The sequence below is a fragment of the Pleurodeles waltl genome, chromosome 1_2 (assembly GCF_031143425.1).
Source record: "Pleurodeles waltl isolate 20211129_DDA chromosome 1_2, aPleWal1.hap1.20221129, whole genome shotgun sequence".
In the NCBI taxonomy this organism is placed as follows: Eukaryota; Metazoa; Chordata; class Amphibia; order Caudata; family Salamandridae; genus Pleurodeles; species Pleurodeles waltl.
The window spans coordinates 1,133,430,356-1,133,452,904 of record NC_090437.1 but is presented as its reverse complement, the minus strand read 5'-3'; the positions used below and the strand labels follow the sequence as shown (position 1 = coordinate 1,133,452,904).

General features: G+C 44.3%; 1 protein-coding gene across 4 annotated transcripts in view; it reads left to right on the top strand.

The window, feature by feature from the left end:
• Positions 1-22,549, top strand: part of LOC138248803 (uncharacterized) — a 254,919-nt gene that overhangs the window by 160,297 nt on the left and 72,073 nt on the right. For 2 of the 4 annotated variants that reach the window (XM_069202719.1, XM_069202727.1), the window contains exons 6-8: positions 6,702-6,827; positions 12,065-12,190; positions 17,765-17,815. In XM_069202719.1, coding sequence (XP_069058820.1) covers positions 6,702-6,827; positions 12,065-12,190; positions 17,765-17,815 — 303 coding nt within the window. The remainder of the gene's footprint in view (positions 1-6,701; positions 6,828-12,064; positions 12,191-17,764; positions 17,816-22,549) is intronic. The other 2 variants (XM_069202737.1, XM_069202746.1) reach the window with 2 other exon arrangements.

Genomic DNA, 22,549 nt, shown 5'->3' with positions numbered 1-22,549 from the left:
CTGGCGGACGGCGGAGGCCGTCCGCCAAGGTACCGCCGCTGAATGACCGCACTGCGGTCAAAAGACCGCGGCGGCCATTTAGACATTTCCTCTGGGCCGGCGGGCACTCTCCAAAAGAGCGCCCGCCGGCCCAGAGGAAATGCCCCTGCAACGAGGACGCCGGCTCAGAATTGAGCCGGCGTAGTTGCAGGGGTGCGACGGGTGCAGTTTGCACCCGTCGCGTATTTCAGAGTCTGCTTAGCAGACACTGAAATACTTTGCGGGGCCCTCTTATGGGGGCCCCTGCCGTGCCCATGCCATTGGCATTGGCACGGCAGGGGCCCACAGGGGCCCCGCGGCACCCCCTACCGCCATCCTGTTCCTGGCGGGCGAACCGCCAGGAACAGGATGGCGGTAGGGGGTGTCAGAATACCCCATGGCGGCGCAGCAAGCTGCGCCGCCATGGGGGATTCTAAGGGCAGCGGTAAACCGGCGGGAGACCGCCGGTTTGCCTCTTCTGACCGCGGCTGAACCGCCGCGGTCAGAATGCCCTGCAGGGCACCGCCGTCCTGTCGGCGGTGCTCCCGCCGACCCTGGGCCCGGCGGTCTTAGACCGCCGGGGTCAGAATGACCCCCTTAGTCCCTAGACGGTGTAGTGCATCACACATTTTCAGGGCTAGAAGACCTATTGCAATGACATTTCAAACAAGACCCTTAAAACACAAACTATTATCAGCTGTAAAACAATAGTTCCAGCCATGAGCGAGGTTAAAAAGACACTGAATGGAGGGAGGGGTTATTATTTTGGGGGCCCACTAGCCTAGTGTGGGGACCCAGAGATGATCTAGACAGAAAGAACACGTTGTGGTGAACGTTTTGAAAGTGATCCCATTGTCCTAGGACAACCACAGGCTGAGTTATAAGCAAAAATGTTTTGTAAAACATTACGGGACGACTGAGTGCAGCAAATATTGTAGTATGTTGACCTCAGTGCTCAGAACAGCTCCTAGAAAACACCACAATAAAAATATAATTTGTAAGAAACATGGTCATGAAACCATATAATTAGCCCATAGAGAGCATAACCACATGAAAATAGAATGGCACAAAGTAACATAATGCAACCATATATCTAGCTCATAGAGGATATAATGCCTTACACATGTTCAGACCTTCTGCAATACTAAGACCCTTAGAACACAAACTACTCCAAACTGCAAAACAAAAGTTCACAACCATAAGAAAGTTTAAAAAGCAACTGCATGGTAGAAAGGGTTATTATCTTGGGGTCTCCACTAACTTAGTGTGGGAACCCATAGATGACCTAAACAGAAAGCGTGCATCATGCTAACCGTTTTGGTGGTGGTCCCATTGTCCTAGGACCACCACAGTTATGGGCAAACATGTTTTGAAAAAGAATGCTTGCAAAGCTTTAAGAGGCAACTTTTCCCGAGTGCATTGAATATTGTAGTATCGGCCTTCCCGCTGTGCCGGGAGAGCCGCATTGTGGATTTCTGTGTTTTTTACGTAAAGCATTTGTCAATTATAAGTGTTGGGAAGATATGGAGAGTGAAGGGGAGAGCCAAAAGAAATTACTCTGATTAGGCAACAGTGTGAACAATGTGACAAGATTCCAATACCGCTGATGGAGTTGGCACTGCTGACGCTGTTCACGTTGTGAGGGCCGTGACTGCCATGGAGCACGAAGGGGAGAGAAAATAAAAAAATAGTTCACCCGCTCTGAAGTATACCGGCAACCATGCAATTATCCATGTAATTTGTCTGCAAAGCGGTAACAAAACCATCCCAAGGCAGGACAAATGTAAAGGAATCACCAATGACATCAAGGGATTTTTGAAAGGCAAGCTCACGAACGAGTGAAAGTGATGGGCGTGATGTGGGCAACGTTAAAAGCCCACAATGCTTACAACAAGCCAATGCGCTTGCACGCTCAACCTAAAAAGCATTATGATGTGGGCAACGTTTGCGGCATTAGTGCTTTTTTCCCATTTTTACTTTCATCCATACTCCACAGCAGCCATACAAAATGGCTTCAAAAAACTGACAAAGCCAAATAACAGAGCAATTTAGCTTTGTCACTGTTTTTTAACTGTATCGTACAGAGGCTCCGCTGCTGTGCAGCATGCTTGGAAGTAAATAAAAAAAAATAAAAAAAGCACTATGATGCAGTCGGTGTCATAACTTTTTTTTAAAAAAATTCAACCATGCAGCACAGCGGCATCGCTGCTGTGCAAAGTGGCTAAAAACACATTGACAAAGCCAACAGATCTCACATTGGAAAACCCTAAAAGCTTTGACAATGCTTGCTGATAGAAGAGGGGTGGTTATTGACTATGGTGGACTCACCTCTCAGCACAGTCGTGATAAGGAACCCAGCTGTAGCGCTATTACTTTCACTCTCACAACGGGTGCATGTTTATTCCACTGTACCGCAGACAGTTACGAATCCACTATAAAAAGGTGCCTTTAATTAAAAAATAGACCGCATTTTGTTTAAACAAATAACAAGAAAGACAGAACCAAATGAATACAATCGAAGACTGCAAGTGTTAAAGGGCAGGTCTGAATGCGCCCTCTTTTCTTAATCGTTGTATTGACATACAGGCCCATATTTAGACTTTTTGACGCACAACTGCGCCAACGCAGTTGTGCATCAAAAATGTTACCGCCGGCTAACGCCATTCCAACGCGCCATGCGGGCGCCTTATTTATAGAATGACGTTAGCCGGCGCTGCGGACTTGTGTGCGTCAAAAAAAATGACTCACACCAGGCAGCGCCTGCGTATGGGAAAATGGGGGTTGTGCGCCAAAAAATGGGGCAAGTCAGGTCTGAGGCAAAATTCAGGCCTCAAACCGGATTAGCGCCATTTTTTTTTACGCCCAACCTCCATTGACATGACTCCTGTCTTAGCAAAGACAGGAGTCATGCCCCCGGCCCAATGGCCATGCCCAGGGGACTTATGTCCCCTGGGCATGGTCACTGGGCATAGTGGCATGTAGGGGGGCCCAAATCAGGCCCCCCCCTATGCCACAAAAAAAAAAACGAAAAAAAATACTTACCCCAACTTACCTCAACTTCCCTGGGATGGGTCCCTCCATCCTTGGGTGTCCTCCTGGGGTGGGCAAGGGTGTTAGGGGGTGTCCCTGGGGGCATGGGAGGGCACCTCTGGGCTCCTTCTGAGCCCACAGGTCCCTTAACGCCTGCCCTGACCCAGGCGTTAAAAAACGGTGCCCATCAGGCTGTGCGCCGTTTTTTAAGGCCTGCCCCCTCTTGTGCGTCAAAATGACGTCAGAGTATAAACAAGGGATACAGGCCTTAAAGTCATTTTTTGGAAGGGAACGCCTACCTTGCATATAATTAACGCAAGGCTGGTTCCCCCTTCCAAAAAATTACGCACATGGTGGAATTTTGACACCCGCGGGGTCGGACGTCAAAGTATAAATATGGGGCAGGGTTTGCGCCGATTGTGCGTCAAAAATTTTGATGCACATTCGGCGCAAACAGAGTATAAATATGCCCCGCAGTTTCATCTTGCACGTCGAAAAGAAAATAACTGCATTGAACGGAAAGGAGTGCTAATACAGCAACAGCAGGAGAGTCAGAAACAGAGGGGCAGGTGTCCTGGAAATCCCAATCCTTCTTTGCCGATTCCACAGCATCAATGCAAAACGTAATAAATCTTATCACACTCTCTGCACCATAGAGGCTGATGCGTGCTGAGCACAGGATAACGAATCACACAACCCGTAACATGAAGCGAGAAGCACAAGAAGCGCAGTGCTTAAAATAAAAATAATTACTTGTCATGTTTTGATGCCATCGCCAACGAACAAAAACAAAAGAAAACATGAGAGGAAACTGAGAAAAGATGACTTAACAAAATTAAAAAAAAGTTTGTTTTAAAAAATAAAACTTTGCAATTTTATTTGTCTTGCTGGGCACGTTTTTGCCAGTCACAAGACTTCTGTTTGCATTGCACTAGAAGTTACAAGGATCAAAATAGTACCTCGATCACGTCGGGAGCAGCGGATGGGCACTAATTCAGTTAAAATAAATCAGCGCTTGATCCCTGCTCCACAAACAGGAACAGAAATTATGGCAGGCTTGCCTTGACTAATTGCGAGGCTGTAAAGAAGTGTCACGCAAACCAACATATGGTGAGCAAAAGGCGGGCTCCAAGCTCTTTACCGAACATAATAGTGTCTCACATGCTAGACGCATGCGCTGGCGCATGCACTCTCAGGCTCGACCCTAAAAAGGAGCAGCACTTCCCCTGCACTTCTCCTGAAGCTGAGGTATGACCTCCCCTTTTTACAACTCTGCAGTTTACACTCTGCACTGTTCAGTGTGTTTTTTTATCATCTAGATGAGGGTATTTGGGTATTGACCCCTCAAATACTATTTGTGTTGATTATCCTTAGATAGGATGCTAAAAATTGTCTTACAACAATAGTTTTACCTCGATAAATTATTTCTTTAGAGTGGAACTTGATTTAATTAATTTTATAGTGGAGCTATTTGATGTGGGAATATTCCACTATATCTTTAAACAGTCAAAATTGTTACTTTCTCTTTTCTCTTTTGCTTATGTTGTTGTATATTTGTTTACTTGAACATTCTGTCGATACCTCATTACTTAGCATTTTATAAGAATGATTGTATTTTCTGAGATCGAAGATGAATATGTCAAATCTATTATTCCATAGAACATGAGCACAATCACCCAAATAAGTTTTATTCCATACTTCCAGGGTGACTGTAAGAGGGCAGGGCACTTCTCAAGAGCATCAGCGAAGTTTCATACCAACAGTTGGATTGGCCCATGCAACCATAGATGATTACACCAATACAGAAAGTGATTGAGGTCTGCTGAGTGAATTATTCTCTGAGAGGAAAGGGGTGTTGTCTGTAAGGCAAGATATCAATATCCAGTAGAATGCAATAACATTAAGAATTAATGATGGTGGATAATAGGATGTATTACTTCTGACTCTGCCATATGACTTGTTCTTAATGAAGACTTTGTTCTTATTACCTCACAATGTCATCTTTCAATAAGCCAGCCTCAACCAAGCACATAACAAGCAATCAGTAGCAGGCATGCTTGAGGGGGCCAGCTCAGCATTTGTCCAGGGTGAACTTTACAAACAGACTGAGTCCATCTGGAGCACCCACATAGCTCTTACACATTCATGCTGCCAGTTACCACCTATCACCTCGGCGATGGCCCCAGGCAGCTGTTCAGGACTCTGAAAGTACATGGGCTAGTATCCTGAACGTGGGACTGATGGCTCTTAAATGTTTCAAGATATTGGATGATTGTGGAGATACAGGAATATTACCCAAATGCGTTAATCTAACCCACAATCTGAGACACTTGACAGGGCTGATCTGATTTTGCTAATATAATTCAGTCAGTTTTGATTTACTTCAAACTTGCCTGGCGAACTGAATAGCGGGAGAACCGTACTGTAGATTCTCAGAAAGAAAGCCCCCTTGGGACCTAATTTATATATTGGTAGACGCATTACTCCGTCACAACGAAGACAGATATCCCGTCTGCCGTAATCGAAATCCCTTAGGATATATTGGGATTTTGATTTCTGCAGACGGGATATCTGTCACCATTGTGACAGAGTAACTCGTCTGCCAATATCCAAATCAGGCCCTTTCTCATGAGACAGAAGCACGTAGATTTGTGGAAATTTCTTGTGCAAATAAGATTTGCTTCTCAGGAGCTATTCAGGTTTCTGGACAATACACATTTCCTTGTTGAAGACAGCTGAGGCCTTAAATTGATACATACTGTCACAAAACATGCCAAACAGATGCCCACATTGCCCCGTTATGAATATTTTTGCAGATGAATCAATCAATACGATGATTTAGGCATAATAGTTAATTTACGCACACACAAACACACACGCCCACACACTTTTTTCTCCTATCTCTCTGCTTTTCACTCGTTTTTTCTCTTGCCCCTCTTGCCCATAGCTTTCATACAGCATCGCCCAAAAACAAATGCCTGTTTCTCTTTACAAGACTTTTAGTGAAAAAATGTTTTAAATATGTTGTTATTTCACTTTATGAATAGGTTCTATGATTTTCTTGTTTGTGACCTTACACATACAATACAAATAGCTCATAACTTTTTAATTAAAAAAACGTTGCGTCATAAAAAAATACCAACAGCTGTATCATTATTAGAAAAGTATCGGTACGCAGTTATGTAAAAAGCATTGTACATCTTAAGGTCTCCCTAGGCTTTTATAACGAGTCTCTGTGTAGTACTTCCCAAAGTCACAAGTCACCTGGAAACTTGGAATACATTTGGTTTAACCTGATCCTCTTTTGTGTTTCTCTCTTCTTACCCTTCCTATTGCTTCAAAATCTATTTTCTCTCTCTTTCTGCCGTCATCTGTCTCTCCCTTTCTCTCTCTATCTCATCCTGACTCTCTTTCTCCAACCTATGCTCTTTCTTTATGTCTCTCTCTCTCATCTCTCGGGATCTTATTTCTCTTTCCATTTCCATCTTTCCTTCTTTCTTTCTTTCTTTCTTTCTTTCTTTCTTTCTTTCTTTCTTTCTTTCTTTCTTTCTTTCTTTCTTTCTTTCTTTCTTTCTTTCTTTCCTTCTCTCTCATCCCCACTTGTCTCTCCCCCTCCCCTCCCTTTCTCTCTCTATCCCCCATTTTTCTCACAGAGTCTGGACAGTTGAAAGATCCTGGCCAAACATGCGTTGTTCCATCCGGGGCGAGCATGGATAACTCTATATGTAAGTCCGAGGAAGAAATTGGATCAGCAGGGCAGTTCGTCACAGCAGCAGCAGGTACAGCCATCACAAAGCATACACCTCCCTCACAGTGATTGCTATCAGCAGGCACCATCATATTTTAGTCCATGCCATTGTTCACTAGACTTTACAACTGAGCAGTGAAGGTACTCCAACATCCAGATGGACTGCTCCTCGCACCATGAAGAAACACCCTACGTGTCTGCCCCTGAGTCCTAATGAACACCCCTGTTTTGCTTTCTAGATGGAAGTTTAATGTACCACTCACGGTGCGTAATCACATTTTGAAGAGGTGGATGCCCACCCAATATTCTTCTTCTACTTCCCAGCTGCTTCAAATAGCTACCAGATATCTTAGAATACCTCAGAAATGCATACCATGAGCTCTTCCATGCCATTGGCGAAACACACAATCTAAGGAAGAACAACCTCCAGTCTACCACACTCTAACCATCAGCCATCTTACAATGGCATGTGCCTTTTAAGTGTTAAAGCTCATGAATTAGACATCACAAAGGTCCCAACGCCTTTGTTACTGTGTTACAGAACATTTGCCAGTGGTTTACCTTGGTTTATACTAAAGTGCAAATTTCCTAGCCACTTATCTCTCAATAGCATTCTCCACGCAGGCAACGTTATAACCAGTAGCTAGAAGAATAATTGTGCAAGCTGGCTTTTTTGTATAGGGGCTGGCCAGTTTTTAATTAGTATGCATAAATGTCTTGAGAAAATTGTGTTTGTATTAGAGAACACCAGGGGCTGGTTTATGCACTGGGCATGGTTTCCCTGTTTGCGCCATGGTGCATCTTTAAACGGTGCTCCGGCACAAACAGTGCACTCTATTATGCTTAATGTGCTTCCCTCAGGGCAGTTGTGAACACGTGCTGCCCTGAGAGCAATGTATTTAAGTGAAATACAGAGTAGCTGTCTAAAATGCTGCTCCGCGTTTTACAGTTCAGGCCCTCCTGCCTGCATTTTAAAGAGGGGAGAGAGATCCCTATGCTGGCGGGTGCAGTGAGGGACTGCACCCGCCTGCAAGGGGATGTCTGGAGGGTCCTCCCTCCAGAGGGCTGTCGAAAAGGGGCACACTGACCGTGCAGCACCTTTTTCTAATGCACCTTCAGTGCACCTCCTGACAACCTCTTTCACCTTGCACCCGAGTCCATAATATGGCATGGGCACAGAAGCGAAGAGACTCCCTCATTTGTATGAAGCCTCACCCTGTGTTAATGAGGGCATGCCTCTTTGAGTTAGCACTGGTGCTACTTGTGTGCTAGCGCTTTCAGTATTATAGAAGGGGCTGCACAAGCGTCTATGATTCCCTCTGTAACACCAAAGTGCCCTAGGGGTGTACAAAGTGGGTGCACATGTACATTGCGCCCCATGGCACTTTATGTAATACGGCTCCATGTATATTTGGAGACGAGGAGCTGTAATGTAGAAAGTGCCCTGGGGCACAATAGGCATGTGCGACCGCTTTGTTCACCCGGGGGCACTTTGGTATTACAGAAGGGGCCATAGACACTTGTGCGACCCCTTCTTTAATACAGATAGTATTGGCATATATGTTGTGCCAGAGCTATCTCAAGTGGGTACTCCCTTATTTGCCCAGGGGCGTGGCCCCATGCAAATGAGAGAATCTCTTTGCCTCACCGTCGTATTATGGATGGGGGAGCAGGAGAAAACATGCATTTAGGAGGGGCACTGAAAGGGCACCACAAAAAGGTAGCGCACTTTCAGTGCACTTCCTGAAGGCAGTTCTCTGGAGGGGAGAAAGGGGGTCCCATGGATCCCCCAGACATTCTCTTGCAGACGAGTGCAGTCACTAACTTCACCTGCCTACAAGGAGATCTCTCGCTCCTCTTAAAAGTTCAGCAGGTTGCCGCGTGCACAGTGAACCATGGAGTGGCTGTGAAGCAAGTTCACAGCTGCCCTACGGGCAGTGCATTCACTGCAATACAGCATACTTTCCCTATTTGAAGGTGCGCCATAGCAGAATCAGGGATGGGTTATTCACACTATATACTGTTTGTGCACAAACATTGAAGCAAAGAACACAATAAAAAATCCACAACAATGGCGTTATGAAACCTTGGTAAGTTTAAGTAATGTTTGGCAGAATATAACTATTGTGATCAATACCTTAATGCTATCAAGGCACTTTAAAATCAAGGACTGCAATCCCTTTTCAGTAATTTTTTACTGTTCAAGTCTCCAGTGTTTATGAACACCTAAAGATAAAAATTCAATGTCAGGTAAAACACACTGTACCTTGTAACCATGAATGTCAATACACCAAAATGTCTGGTGTCGCGGAAGTGACATCACACTCACTTTGACCTTCAATTTCACTTGAACACACCTTCTTATACATACACACACATGAGCACTTACACACAGTCTCTCACGTAAACACCCACTCACTGTCACGACTTACGTGCTGCTTTACCCTGGAGGCCGCAGAGCGAGTGGCGTAGATCCTGTTCTTGAATGTTTGGCCTTGGCCCAAGTAGAGGCGACTCTTTCTGGTAGCCATGGTGCTGCAGGCAATGGGTACGCCAAGAGCAGGCTGTGTCGCTCAGAAGTAGTGCCAGTGGGAAAAAAAACATGAAAGGGGAAAAAAGCTCCAAAAAGATAGGTTCCTGCAACAGGAACAAAAAGAAGAGGTAACAGCAGGAGCAAATACAGGAAAATACACTGGAACCAACGAGAACCAGCACAGGAATACAATGAAGCAGGAGCAAAGACACCATCCAAACAGAAAGTGTTGCAGCGCAAGGAGAGAGAGAATCACAGCCCTTAAATACCAACAAACAGGAAACGACCAACAGGAAGTAAAAGGACACCATCTTAGATAGGGAAAAGCGCATAGAGCAGAATGGACTAGGAACCATAGAGAGTAGGGATCAAGGAATGCTGGAAAGAGAAGGGTAATATGGGAAGGGGGAAAAAACATAAAGGAAGGCACAACCAGATGTCCAGAAAAAAGAAGAAAAGAAAAGAACAGGTGAGTGGGGGGTCAGACCGGCCTAGACATGCGGTGCGCTAAAAAAGAACAAGGCCCCATGCCCAATTTGGGTCCTTGTAAGGTACAGAGCAGGCTGGGGGCACGGCGCGTCTTAGGAGCGCGTGCTGCGGCCCGAGCTGAATGTTCAGCTCGTGCCGCGCGCAGCTGCGCAACACTCACTCACTCGCAAGCACGCACACAACATACATTTAAAAGCTTTTTTTTACATGCCTGAACTTCCCAGAAAAATCATATTTCAGCTAGGTTATATATATATATATATATATATATATATATATATATATATATATATATATAGGAATATCTATAGGAATATGTCAAATCTATCATTCCATAGAACATGAGCACAATCACCCAAATAAGTTTTATTCCATACTTCCAAGGTGACTGTAAGAGGGCAGGGCACTTCTCAAGAGCATCAGCGAAGTTTCATAACAACAGTTGGATTGGCACATGCAACCATACATGATTACACCAAATACAGAAAGTGATTGAGGTCTGCTGAGTGAATTATTCACTGAGAGGAAAGGGGTGTTGTCTGTAAGGCAAGATATCAATATCCAGTAGAATGCAGTAACATTAAGAATTAATGATGGTGGATGACAGGATGTATTACTTCCGACTCTGCCATATGACTTGTTCTTAATGAAGACATTGTTCTTATTACCTCACAATGTCATCTTTCAATAAGCCAGCCTCAACCAAGCACATAACAAGCAATCAGTAGCAGGCATGCTTGAGGGGGCCAGCTCAGCATTTGTCCAGGGTGAACTTTACAAACAGACTGAGTCCATCTGGAGCACCCACATAGCTCTTACACATTCATGCTGCCAGTTACCACCTATCACCTCGGCGATGGCCCCAGGCAGCTGTTCAGGACTCTGAAAGTACAAGGGCTAGTATCCTGAACGTGGGACTGATGGCTCTTAAATGTTTCAAGATATTGGATGCTTGTGGAGATACAGAAATATTACCCAAATGCGTTAATCTAACCCACAATCTGAGACACTTGACAGGGCTGATCTGATTTTGCTAATATAATTCAGTCAGTTTTGATTTACTTCAAACTTGCCTGGCGAGCTGAATAGCGGGAGAACCGTACTGTAGATTCTCAGAAAGAAAGCCCCCTTGGGGCCTAATTTATATATTGGTAGACGCATTACTCCGTCACAACGAAGACGGATATCCCGTCTGCCGTAATCGAAATCCCTTAGGATATATTGGGATTTTGATTTCTGCAGACGGGATATCTGTCACCATTGTGACAGAGTAACTCGTCTGCCAATATCCAAATCAGGCCCTTTCTCATGAGACAGAAGCACGTAGATCTGTGGAAATTTCTTGTGCAAATAAGATTTGCTTCTCAGGAGCTATTCAGGTTTCTGGACAATACACATTTCCTGGTCGAAGACAGCTGAGGCCTTAAATTGATACATACTGTCACAAACATGCCAAACAAATGCCCACATTGCCCCGTTATGAATATTTTTGCAAATGAATCAATCAATATGATGATTTAGGCATAATAGTTAATTTACGCACACACAAACACACACGCCCACACACTTTTTTCTCCTATCTCTCTGCCTTTCACTCGTTTTTTCTCTTGCCCCTCTTGCCCATAGCTTTCATACAGCATCGCCCAAAAACAAATGCCTGTTTCTCTTTACAAGACTTTTAGTGAAAAAATGTTTTAAATATGTTGTTATTTCACTTTATGAATAGGTTCTATGATTTTCTTGTTTGTGACCTTACACATACAATACAAATAGCTCATAACTTTTTAATTAAAAAAACGTTGCGTCATAAAAAAATACCAACAGCTGTATCATTATTAGAAAAGTATCGGTACGCAGTTATGTAAAAAGCATTGTACATCTTAAGGTCTCCCTAGGCTTTTATAACGAGTCTCTGTGTAGTACTTCCCAAAGTCACAAGTCACCTGGAAACTTGGAATACATTTGGTTTAACCTGGTTCTTTTTTGTGTTTCTCTCTTCTTACCCTTCCTATTTCTTCGAAATCTATTTTCTCTCTCTTTCTGCCGTCATCTGTCTCTCCCTTTCTCTCTCTATCTCATCATGACTCTCTTTCTCCAACCTTTGCTCTTTCTTTATGTCTCTCTCTCTCATTTCTCGGGATCTTATTTCTCCTTCCATCGCCATCTTTCTTTCTTTCTTTCTCATCCCCCCTTGTCTCTCCCCCTCCCTCTCCCCTTTTTCTCTCTATCCCCCATCTTTCGCACAGAGTCTGGACAGTTGAAAGATCCTGACCAATCATGCGTTGTTCCATCTGGGGCGAGCATGGATAACTCTATCTGTAAGTCCGAGGAAGCAACTGGATCAGCAGAGCAGTTCATCACAGCAGCAGCAGGTACAGCCATCACAAAGCATACACCTCCCTCACAGTGATTGCTATCAGCAGGCACCATCATATTTTAGTCCATGCCATTGTTCACTAGACTTTACAACTGAGCAGTGAAGGTACTCCAACATCCAGATGGACTGCTCCTTGCACCATGAAGAAACACCCTACGTGTCTGCCCCTGAGTCCTAATGAACACCCCTGTTTTGCTTTCTAGATGGAAGTTGAATGTACCACTCACTGTGCATAATCACATTTTGAAGCGGTGTATACCCACCCAATATTCTTCTTCTACTTCCCAGCTGCTTCAAATAGCTACCAGATATCTTAGAATGCCTCATAAATGCATACCATGAGCTCTTCCATGCCATTGGCAAGACACAATCTAAGGAAGAACAACCTCCAGTCTCCCTCACTCTAACCATCAGCCATCTTACAATGGCATGTGCCTTTTAAGTGTTAAACCTCATGAATTAGATATCACAAAGGTCCCAACGCCTTTGTTACAGTGTTATAGAACATTTGCCAGTGGTTTATCTTGGTTTATACTAAAGTGCAAATTTCCTAGCCACTTATCTCTCAATAGCATTCTCCACGCAGGCAACGTTATAAACCAGTAGCTAGAAGGATAATTGTGCAAGCTGGGTTTTTTGTATAGGGGATTGCCCAGTTTTTAATTAGTATGGATAAATGTCTTGAGAAAATTGTGTTTGTATTAGAGAACACCAGGGGCTGGTTTATGCACTGGGCATGGTTTCCCTGTTTGCGCCATGGTGCATCTTTAAACGGTGCCCTGGCACCCCCAGTGCACTCTATTATGCTTAATGTGCTGCCCTCAGGGCAGTTGTGAACACGTGCTGCCCTGAGAGCAATGAATTTAAGTGAAATACAGAGTAGCTGTCTAAAATGCTGCTCCGCGTTTTACAGTTCAGGCCCTCCTGCTCTGTGTTTTACAGTTCAGGCCCTCCTGCTCTGTGTTTTACAGTTCAGGCCCTCCTGCTCTGTGTTTTACAGTGCAGGCCTACCTGCATTTTAAAGAGGGGAGGGAGATCCCTATGCTGGCGGGTGCAGTGAGGACTGCACCCGCCTGCAAGGGGATGTCTGGAGGGTCCTCCCTCCAGAGGGCTGTCAAAAAGGGGCACACACCTTTTTCTGATGCACCTTCAGTGCACCTCCTGACAACCTCTTTCACCTTGCACCCGAGTCCAAAATATGGCATGGGCAAAGAAGCGCAGAGACTCCCTCATTTGCATGAAGCCTCACCCTTTGTTAATGAGGGCATGCCTCTTTGACTTAGCACTGGTGCTACTTGTGTGCTAGCGCTTTCAGTATTATAGAAGGGGCTGCACAAGCGTCTACGATTCCCTCTGTAACACCAAAGTGCCCTAGAGGTGTACAAAGTGGGTGCACATGTCCATTGCGCCCCAAGGCACTTTATGTAATACGGCTCCAGGTATATTTGGAGACGAGGAGCTGTAATGTAGAAAGTGCCCTGGGGCACAATAGGCACGTGCGCCCGCTTTGTTCACCCGGGGGCACTTTGGTATTACAGAAGAGGCCATAGACACTTGTGCGACCCCTTCTTCAAATACAGATAGTATTGGCATATATGTTGTGCCAGAGCTATCTCAAGTGGGCACTCCCTCATTTGCCCAGGGGCGTGGCCCCATGCAAATGAGGGAATCTCTTTGCCTCACCGCCGTATTATGGATGGGGGAGCAGGAGAAAACATGCATTTAGGAGGGGCACTCAAAGGGCACTACAAAAAGGTAGAGCACTTTCAGTGCACTTCCTAAAGGCAGCTTTCTGGAGGGGAGAAAGGGGGTCCCATGGATCTCCCAGACATTCTCTTGCAGACGAGTGCAGTCACTAACTTCACCTGCCTACAAGGAGATCTCTCGCTCCTCTTAAAAGTTCAGCAGGTTGCCGCGTGCACAGTGACCATGTAGTGGCTGTGAAGCAAGTTCACAGCTGCCCTACAGGCAGTGCATTCACTGCAATACAGCATATTTTCCCTATTTGAAGGTGCGCCATAGCAGAATCAGAGATAGGTTATTCACACTATATACTGTTTGTGCACAAAACTTGAAGCAAAGAACATAATAAAAAATCCACAACAATGGCGTTATGAAACCTTGGTAAGTTTAAGTAATGTTTGGCAGAATATAACTATTGTGATCAATACCTTAATGCTATCAAGGCACTTTAAAATCAAGGACTGCAATCCCTTTTCAGTAATTTTTTACTGTTCAAGTCTCCAGTGTTTATGAACACCTAAAGATAAAAATTCAATGTCAGGTAAAACACACTGTACCTTGTAACCATGAACGTCAATACACCAAAATGTCTGGTGTAGCGGAAGTGACATCACACTCACTTTGACCTTCAATTTCACTTGAACACACCTTCTTATACATACACACACATGAACACTTACACACAGTCTCTTACGTAAACACCCACTCACTGTCACGACTTACGTGCTGCTTTACCCTGGTGGACGCAGAGCGAGTGGCGTGGATCCTGTTCTTGAATGTTTGGCCTTGGCCAAAGTAGGGGCGACTCTTTCTGGTAGCCACGATGCTGCAGGCAATGGGTACGCCAAAAGCAGGCCGTGTCCCTCAGAAGTAGTGCCAGTGGGAAAAAAACCATGACAGGGGAAAAAACCTCCAAAAAGATAGGTTCCTGCAACAGGAACAAAAAGAAGAGGTAACAACAGGAGCAAATACAGGAAAATACACTGGAACCGACGAGAACCAGCACAGGAATACAATGAAGCAGGAGCAAAGACACCATCCAAACAGAAAGTGTTGCAGTGCAAGGAGAGAAAGAATCACAGCCCTTAAATACCAACAAACAGGAAACGACCAACAGGAAGTAAAAGGACACCATCTTAGATAAGGAAAAGCACATAGAACAGAAGGGACTAGGAACCATAGAGAGTAGGGAACAAGGAATGCTGGGAAGAGAAGGGTAATATGGGAAGGGGGAAAAAACATAAAGGAAGGCACAACCAGATGTCCAGAAAAAAGAAGAAAAGAAAAGAACAGGTGAGTGGGGGGTCAGACCTGCCTAGACACGCGGTGCGCTAAAAAAGAACGAGGCCCCATGCCCAATTCGGAGCCTCGTAAGGTACAGAGCAGGCTGGGGGCGCAGCACGTCTTAGGAGCGCGTGCTGCGGCCCGAGCTGAATGTTCAGCTCGTGCCACGCGCAGCGGCGCAACACTCACTCACTCACTCGCAAGCACGCACACAACATACATTTAAAAGTTTTTTTTTTACATGCCTGGACTTCCCAGAAAAATCATATTTCAGCTAGGTTGTACTCCATTTTCTATTACACTAATAGTGAATAATGAAGCCTTATTCACTAAAAAACTGAGAAAAACTAAGCATGTGGATCTGCCACTGTATTCCTGGCCCTGATTGTGCCACCTGAGAGGCCAGCCTCTGTGACGATTGGAAGGGTGGCAAAACCACTGTCTCAGAGTGCCTCTTTCATGCCCACCAGGCCTTGCTGATCCAGCTTGCCGGCCAGCCAACTAGGTGCTAGATCACTGCAAAAGCAGCAAGTTGAAATAAACCATAAGCAACACAAGTTGGTACAGAGATGGAGAGTGCTCACCAGACAGAATAGTTACTCAGCTCACCTCTACTTATGGGCTTCAAGTCACTGTGTCCACATGTCTTGACTCCTTGGTCTAGATAGAGGCTTTTATGTGGACAACGTCAACAGCAGATCACATCAGTAGGACCTTCAGTAGGAGGCTTCAGGCTTCTTCCTTGCCAAGAGGTGGGTGGGCAACACTCAGTTCCGAATTCAGAAAGTATCATCGGGGTCCAGACAGACCCATGCCCAAACCTGTTAAGCATGCAAGATGGAAGTCTAGACTTTAGGATTAAATTCAGGGTACTGAGGAAGACACAGAGTCATTAACACTACTGCAGATTCAAACTTTACAATCAAACAGACAGTGGGCATAGTCCTTCTCTTCAAAGATGAGCTTGAAAAGTTACTACTCCCAGAATGCAATGCATTTCAGTGCACACTGCCTACATACAGATAACCAGGTGCACCTACCAGCATCAGACTCTGATTGGAAACGTTGGGCCAGATTTATCAACATTTTGCATTGCCCTTTTGCCTTGCAAGGCAAAACAAAACCTAGATTCAGATTTGCCAAGCCACGTAAACCTTGTGTTGCTTGGCAAATCTGGTGTAATGATAGGCAGCGCAAGTCACTTCCTGGTGTTACCCTGCTTTTGGGGGGCATTACATAGTAGAGCATGGGCGATCCCATGCATCCCCCTATGGGTTCTGATGCATTCCCAGACTTACCAACACTGTAGAATGGTTAATGCATTAGCATTGTATGACTTCCCACCAGAGGCGCAACAAGAAGAAATATTTGTATTTCTCTTCGTTTTCCTTATTCTGCAGCACACTTAGAATGAGAAAAATGCCCTTGAGGACTGGTTTTGTGCAGGCAGGTGCCCCTTCCTGCTCAAAAGCAATCCTTCCTACAACACAGACATACTTGCACCATAGCGCCAGGGTGCCGACACTGGCACAAGGCAGCACATTGTGCACCAGCACAAGGAGAAGACAGGAATGCGTCTTATAGTGTTAAATATGGCACATTCCTGCCCTCTCCCTTTTACACATCACAGCACAGCAAGGTGTCTTGCTGCCTTGCATGAAGACTTGATAAATTGGCCCCATTGTGTTTTCCCTCCAGACAGCGCTGCAAACAAAATGCATCAGATAGGCTACCCTCTTGGGACTACAGGATCTGGAAACCGTTGAAGGGCCTCCCCATCTGAGGTTACACCAAAGAAGGTGCAGCACACAACCAGTTTAGGGAGTTCTTAGGCATTAGATGACGCATAGGCTATTAAAAGTTCAAAAAGGCAGTAGAAACATAGGTCAAAATCAACAAGCAGCTCAGCTGCTGGGATGGTTGTGGACTTTCATGTCTACATTATGGATTTTGTATATAGAAAGTCTAAACACTATCCTAGGCCTAACTAAAACTCATAACTGAATATAAATGTATTTTTTCACCATATTAACATAAAATGCAACAATGACAATACATTAGTCTTTGGAATCACACTCAGAACTCGTTCCTTTGATTGTAGTTTCCCAATAGTCAAGAATGTGTCCTGGATACTGCATATCTTCAGAAGTCTGTGAAACTCCGAAAGCGGATGATTTGTGCTGTCGCTGCAGTTTCTGTTTTTGAGTGTTTGAATGAATCTTGTTAATAGCATTATCATATTTAAAATAACCATAGTTATAACCAACTCGGAAGTACGTTATCCACACCGAAATACAGACAGTGGGGTGATATTATATCACATTATGAACTTGAATCCTCAAAAAGGTTTATCCATGCCCTCAAATAGAAAACCTATCACAAAAAGTAAGAGTTCAGTGGCTGAGTTTATAGTAGCCCGTTCATCGCTCAAAACACATTTCTACTGTTGGGAATATTTTCCCATGTTAGTATATATTTCTGCTGTGGTTGCTCTGACTGATAAACTGCCATTTGTCTAACATGTTCTTCCATGTCATTGCAGGTGCTTTAAGCGTGGATTCAGGTGTATTTGATAGTGATGACAAGAATTCAGGTGGGTAAAGAGATCCTTGCATAAAAACCTGCCATAAAAGTGGATTCATACCTTCAGTTTTGCTACTGAAACTCACACTTTCAAAGATAACAATGCAGAGAATATGCCATTTTCTAAGAATAACTGCAAACATTAATTTTTCAACTGTGTATACCATCTTATATCTTTTTTCAGGAGGCAGCCATCAAAGTGTTAATCATTTATCCATACTGTGATAAAGCCATGGATCAACCACGTAATACCTAGTTTTTCATAAGAAGTAAAGGATGAAATTTGAAACTCCTGTACAATGACTAAACTACAAGTTGAATCACGTTTACTCAACATTCTTTAATGTTCATTTCATTTATAGGGTTAAATGGAGTTGCTGATAATGTTCTAAGGCACTCTGTTCTATATTGGCACCTGTAAAGAAGTTTGCAATGCACAGATTGCTTTATATTCTTTCTGTTCATGTTCGTAGCTTTTTAAAGTGTCCTTTACAGTTTCAAAGGCAGTTACTAATTCGGTATCTAAATATGTTTTCTCTTTTATCATTTTAAGATCATAATCTACTGCCACAAGTGTTCCCTGAACATTCTCATCGTGAGAAAATGCACTTTTTTGTGTGGTCACCCCCATTTTTGGCTGGCGTTTATTGCTGGTTTGTAGATTCTGCACACTGAAGCACTGCTGTCCAGTGCCCAGTGTAGATGTGTTGACCCCTACACCATGCAGAAATTGGATAATACCTAATTTAATTATCCTATTAGGCTGTTGCATATGGTGTACAAACTGAACCAATGGCATAGAAATGTTATCTGTGGACTGCTGCACTTAATGTGTGACAAGTGTGATAAGGAACCTTCAGACCTACTAAACCTTCGGACCTGCTATATAGCCTGACTGCTGCAGTTTAAACCTGCAATGCTGCTTGTTAAAATAACCCTGTTTGATGAGTAAAAACCTCCCTTTTAAATAACAGAGATTTACCTCTATGGAGGCCTTGTAGCCCACAAGTTAGGATGTATGGTATTTGAAAGGGGAGTATTATTGTCGTCTCCCTACAGGGACAAGGCCTAAAAAGCTAGTTTTACTCTGCAGGCCTAGCCGTCCTGTGTAAAACCAGAGTGTCTATATCAATACCACTAACTCAGATTTTTAATACATATTGAAAAAAAGTAGCTTTTAGAAGGTTACCATTTCCCTGCTTGAGCTTTGAAGAGGCTAATTTGTATTAGTTGTTCAGATATTCCCTAACAGAGCTCAGCCTTGAATGAGGTGTGCATGAGATGTGAAATTCCTCCTGCAGCATTATAATAGGCATTACCTAAATGACCAGAGATGGCTCTTCTGAGTTCAATAGAATATGCAGGGAGGGAGATGTAACCCTCCTCTTGACCCCCAGTGTCAAATCCTGCATGACAGGTCTGTTGGAAGCTCATGTAAAGATTTGCATGGATCAAAGGGAGCAAACAGCATGCTAGGCAAATCATGTGCATCACCCATCTGGTTGCAGGAAGATTTTGTTCTACCAAACGTCTGTAAGTGGGTTTTTTGTGGGTACACTACCTGCTTCAAAATGGGTTTTCGCATTAGATGTGGGGGTACATTACATCTCATTCCTCATAGCCCATGTTTAGTGTGGGCTTTTGAGATCTTGATAATGCTCTGACCCATGGCATTTTGGGCTGGAACTATGTGTAAAAGTAGGAAGGTCAGAGCATGGGAACCTATGTCTACCACCCACCCTACAAAGCTGGACCTTCCCCCATCCTTCCTCAGGAAACTGCTGGATTTCCGAAAGGATACAGGGCAGAACTGCTACACAACATCTGGCAGAGACATGGCTATCAGTTACCTTGAGACTAATTCCAGCCCTATCATAGTGACTCTGTGCAGTCCTTCATATTTGTTCAGCTACCTTGCTCCTATATCTGGATTCTCAGTTCTTGGAGCATACCCGTCATGTACCATCCTTATTAAGGACAGCACCATTGTTAACCAAATCAGAAATGTGGTCAGTGTCAACACTATACAGACATATGCCCAGAAGGGCTTTGCATATATCTCCATAACACACCTAAAGTATACCCATCTACAGCAAAGTGAGTTTTCTGGAACTGTTATTTCATATTTTCAGTCATTTGTAAATTTAATGTCAGTGATCATGCTAATGGCATTTTTCTGCCAGCTTATTACTTACCACTCAATGCTCTGTATGTAGACCTGGTTGCTCTTCATTTAGAGGCGGTTCTGTCTGGGACACATTATGCATGGTTACTGTTGATAGCACAGTATGTGTCAGCTTTGTAAGCAGCACTAGTTGGCTCTTCAAGATCAACTGCATGATAGTGTTTCACTGATTCAATGAGCAACTGAAGTTCCTTTCTTTTCACTGGTAGTGATGGCAAGATCACCCTTCATGTTTCTGTTGTGGGTAGCACTGGCTCCAAATGGGCGTAGCCAAACTCCTTCTTTCCCAATCCTTCAACCATGAGTTCTCCAACGGTAACTATCCAACTGCAGCAGATGACAAAGGGGATGCATCAGCCTCGCTCAGGCATTGCCAAGTAAGTTGTAAATCCTGTAAAGACCACAAATTGATCATCTGGATTTTCCCCTTGTGGATGATCAGCTACATACATTTTGACTCCAAACAACATTTCATAAGGCTTAGGGTTCAACAAAACATGTCTTGGTATATTATTAAGGCTGACTGGGCATTATATAGGTTATTTATCCAGGACACGCCATTATTTAAAACCCTCATTGTCCAGGGCTTAAGCATAGTGTTGGCTCGCTCAATGACCCCTTTTAACTAGGCCTAAAGGGGTATGGAAATTGGAGACTTACTTCTACTTCAGTGTGCACTTCTGCTAATACCGTTTAGCTAAAAATCAGCTTTTTATTCAATGAAAAATATGAAGTCCACCCATTGCCACTAAGTATAGCAATTCTTTTGTGGCTGAGCAGTGACCTGGTGCTGTGAGCTGTGTAAGAAAAATAACTTGGTACTCTGCAATTTAGTTAAAATATAAATGTATACATTTTAATTAATGATCACAAACTGAGGAGCCATACCATAGGGGTTCTCCTTCCAGTGCAAAAACTTGGCTCTCCAACTACCACATTTCAATACATTGAGGGCATACCTAGGAAAGAAAACAGTTCAGTTAGAAAAACAGATGAAAGAAACTACTTTTTTACCAGAAGCTAGTGATGGCCTTGAAAACATGTTCTATGTCTTTGTCACAGCCTTCTGTTGACCAGCAAAGCAGTTTCCATTGTGCCTACCTTCATGTGTTAAATTCAGTTCTTTCTCACTTTTGCCCAGAGACAACTTCTTTTTTGTAGCTAGTTATTTTTTCTGATAGGCTAGACACACATATTTTACTCAAAAAGCGATAGCGCATCTCCAAGGACCCCTCCGACAGAGCCACACAGAAACAGCACTCAACGACTACCACAGGCGCGCATCAAGGAGGACAAACGAACAGCCATCACAGTCTGCATCGACTCCACAGCCTTTTCAAGATCATCAAGGAATTCTCCAACCCGACTGCCACAGAAAACACCCCTCCCAACAACTCTGCAACTCAACATCTGACTACTTCCACAGTAAGACTGCCAACAACTACAACAACGTTAACCCTCAACCCACTTCTTTCAGCCTCAACAACCTCATCCTTCCAGTGAACCCCAGCCAAGACATAACCACCTGGTCCCCACTTGATGTCCAAACTAATACTATCATCATGTCTTCCATCCACTCCAGGGCACCCACCGATCCCTGCCCCACCATCTCTTTAACCTTGGATCCATGCAGAGATCAGACCACTCCTAAAGAAGCCCTTAGCCGACTCCAGCGACCTCAAGAACTAACAGCCAATCTTGCTGCTGGCATACCCAGCCAAGTACTGGAGAAGGCCATCAACCAACAGCTCAAGACTACCTAGAATAGAACCACTTACTTGTTGCATTACAATCAGGTTTCCAGACTAACCGTAGCACTGAGACAACGCTCATTGTGGCAACAGATGACATCAGAACCCTTCTCAACCAAGGCAAAACAGTGGTTAACATTCTCCATGACCTATCTGCAGCATTCAACAACGTCGCCCACCAAATCCTCATCGACAGACTTCACAAAACTGGCACCCAACAACACGCCCTCATGTGGATCACCTCATTTCTCTCAGGATGCACCCAGAGCATCCACCTACCACTTTTCACCTCCACTCTCAAGAACATCATATGCATCGTGCCCCAAAGATCAACTCTCAGCCCGACGCTGTTCAGCATCTACATGACCCCCCCCGGACATTGTCAGATCCTAAGGACTCATCGTCATCCCCGATGCTGATGACACTCAGCTCATCCTCTCGCTCACCAAAGACCCCTCTAACACCTAAACCAACTTCCGCAATGCCATGGCTGATGTAGCCAACTAGGTGAGAGACAGCTGCCTCAAATTGAACTCTGATAAACCAAGGTATGGACCTTTGGAAAGAACACCTCCTTTTGGGAACACAGCTGGTGGCCGGAAGAACTCAAACCCACTTCCACACCGACTGCCCACGCACACAACCTCAAATGTCAACTGACTATGAAACAAGAACTCAATGCAGTCGCCTCCTCCTGTTTCCACACACTCCACACACTCCACAAGATCTTTTGTTGATCCCAGTAAATACCAGAAAGATTGTCGCACAAGCCCTCGTCACCAGTCGCCTTTACTACGGCAACGCGCTC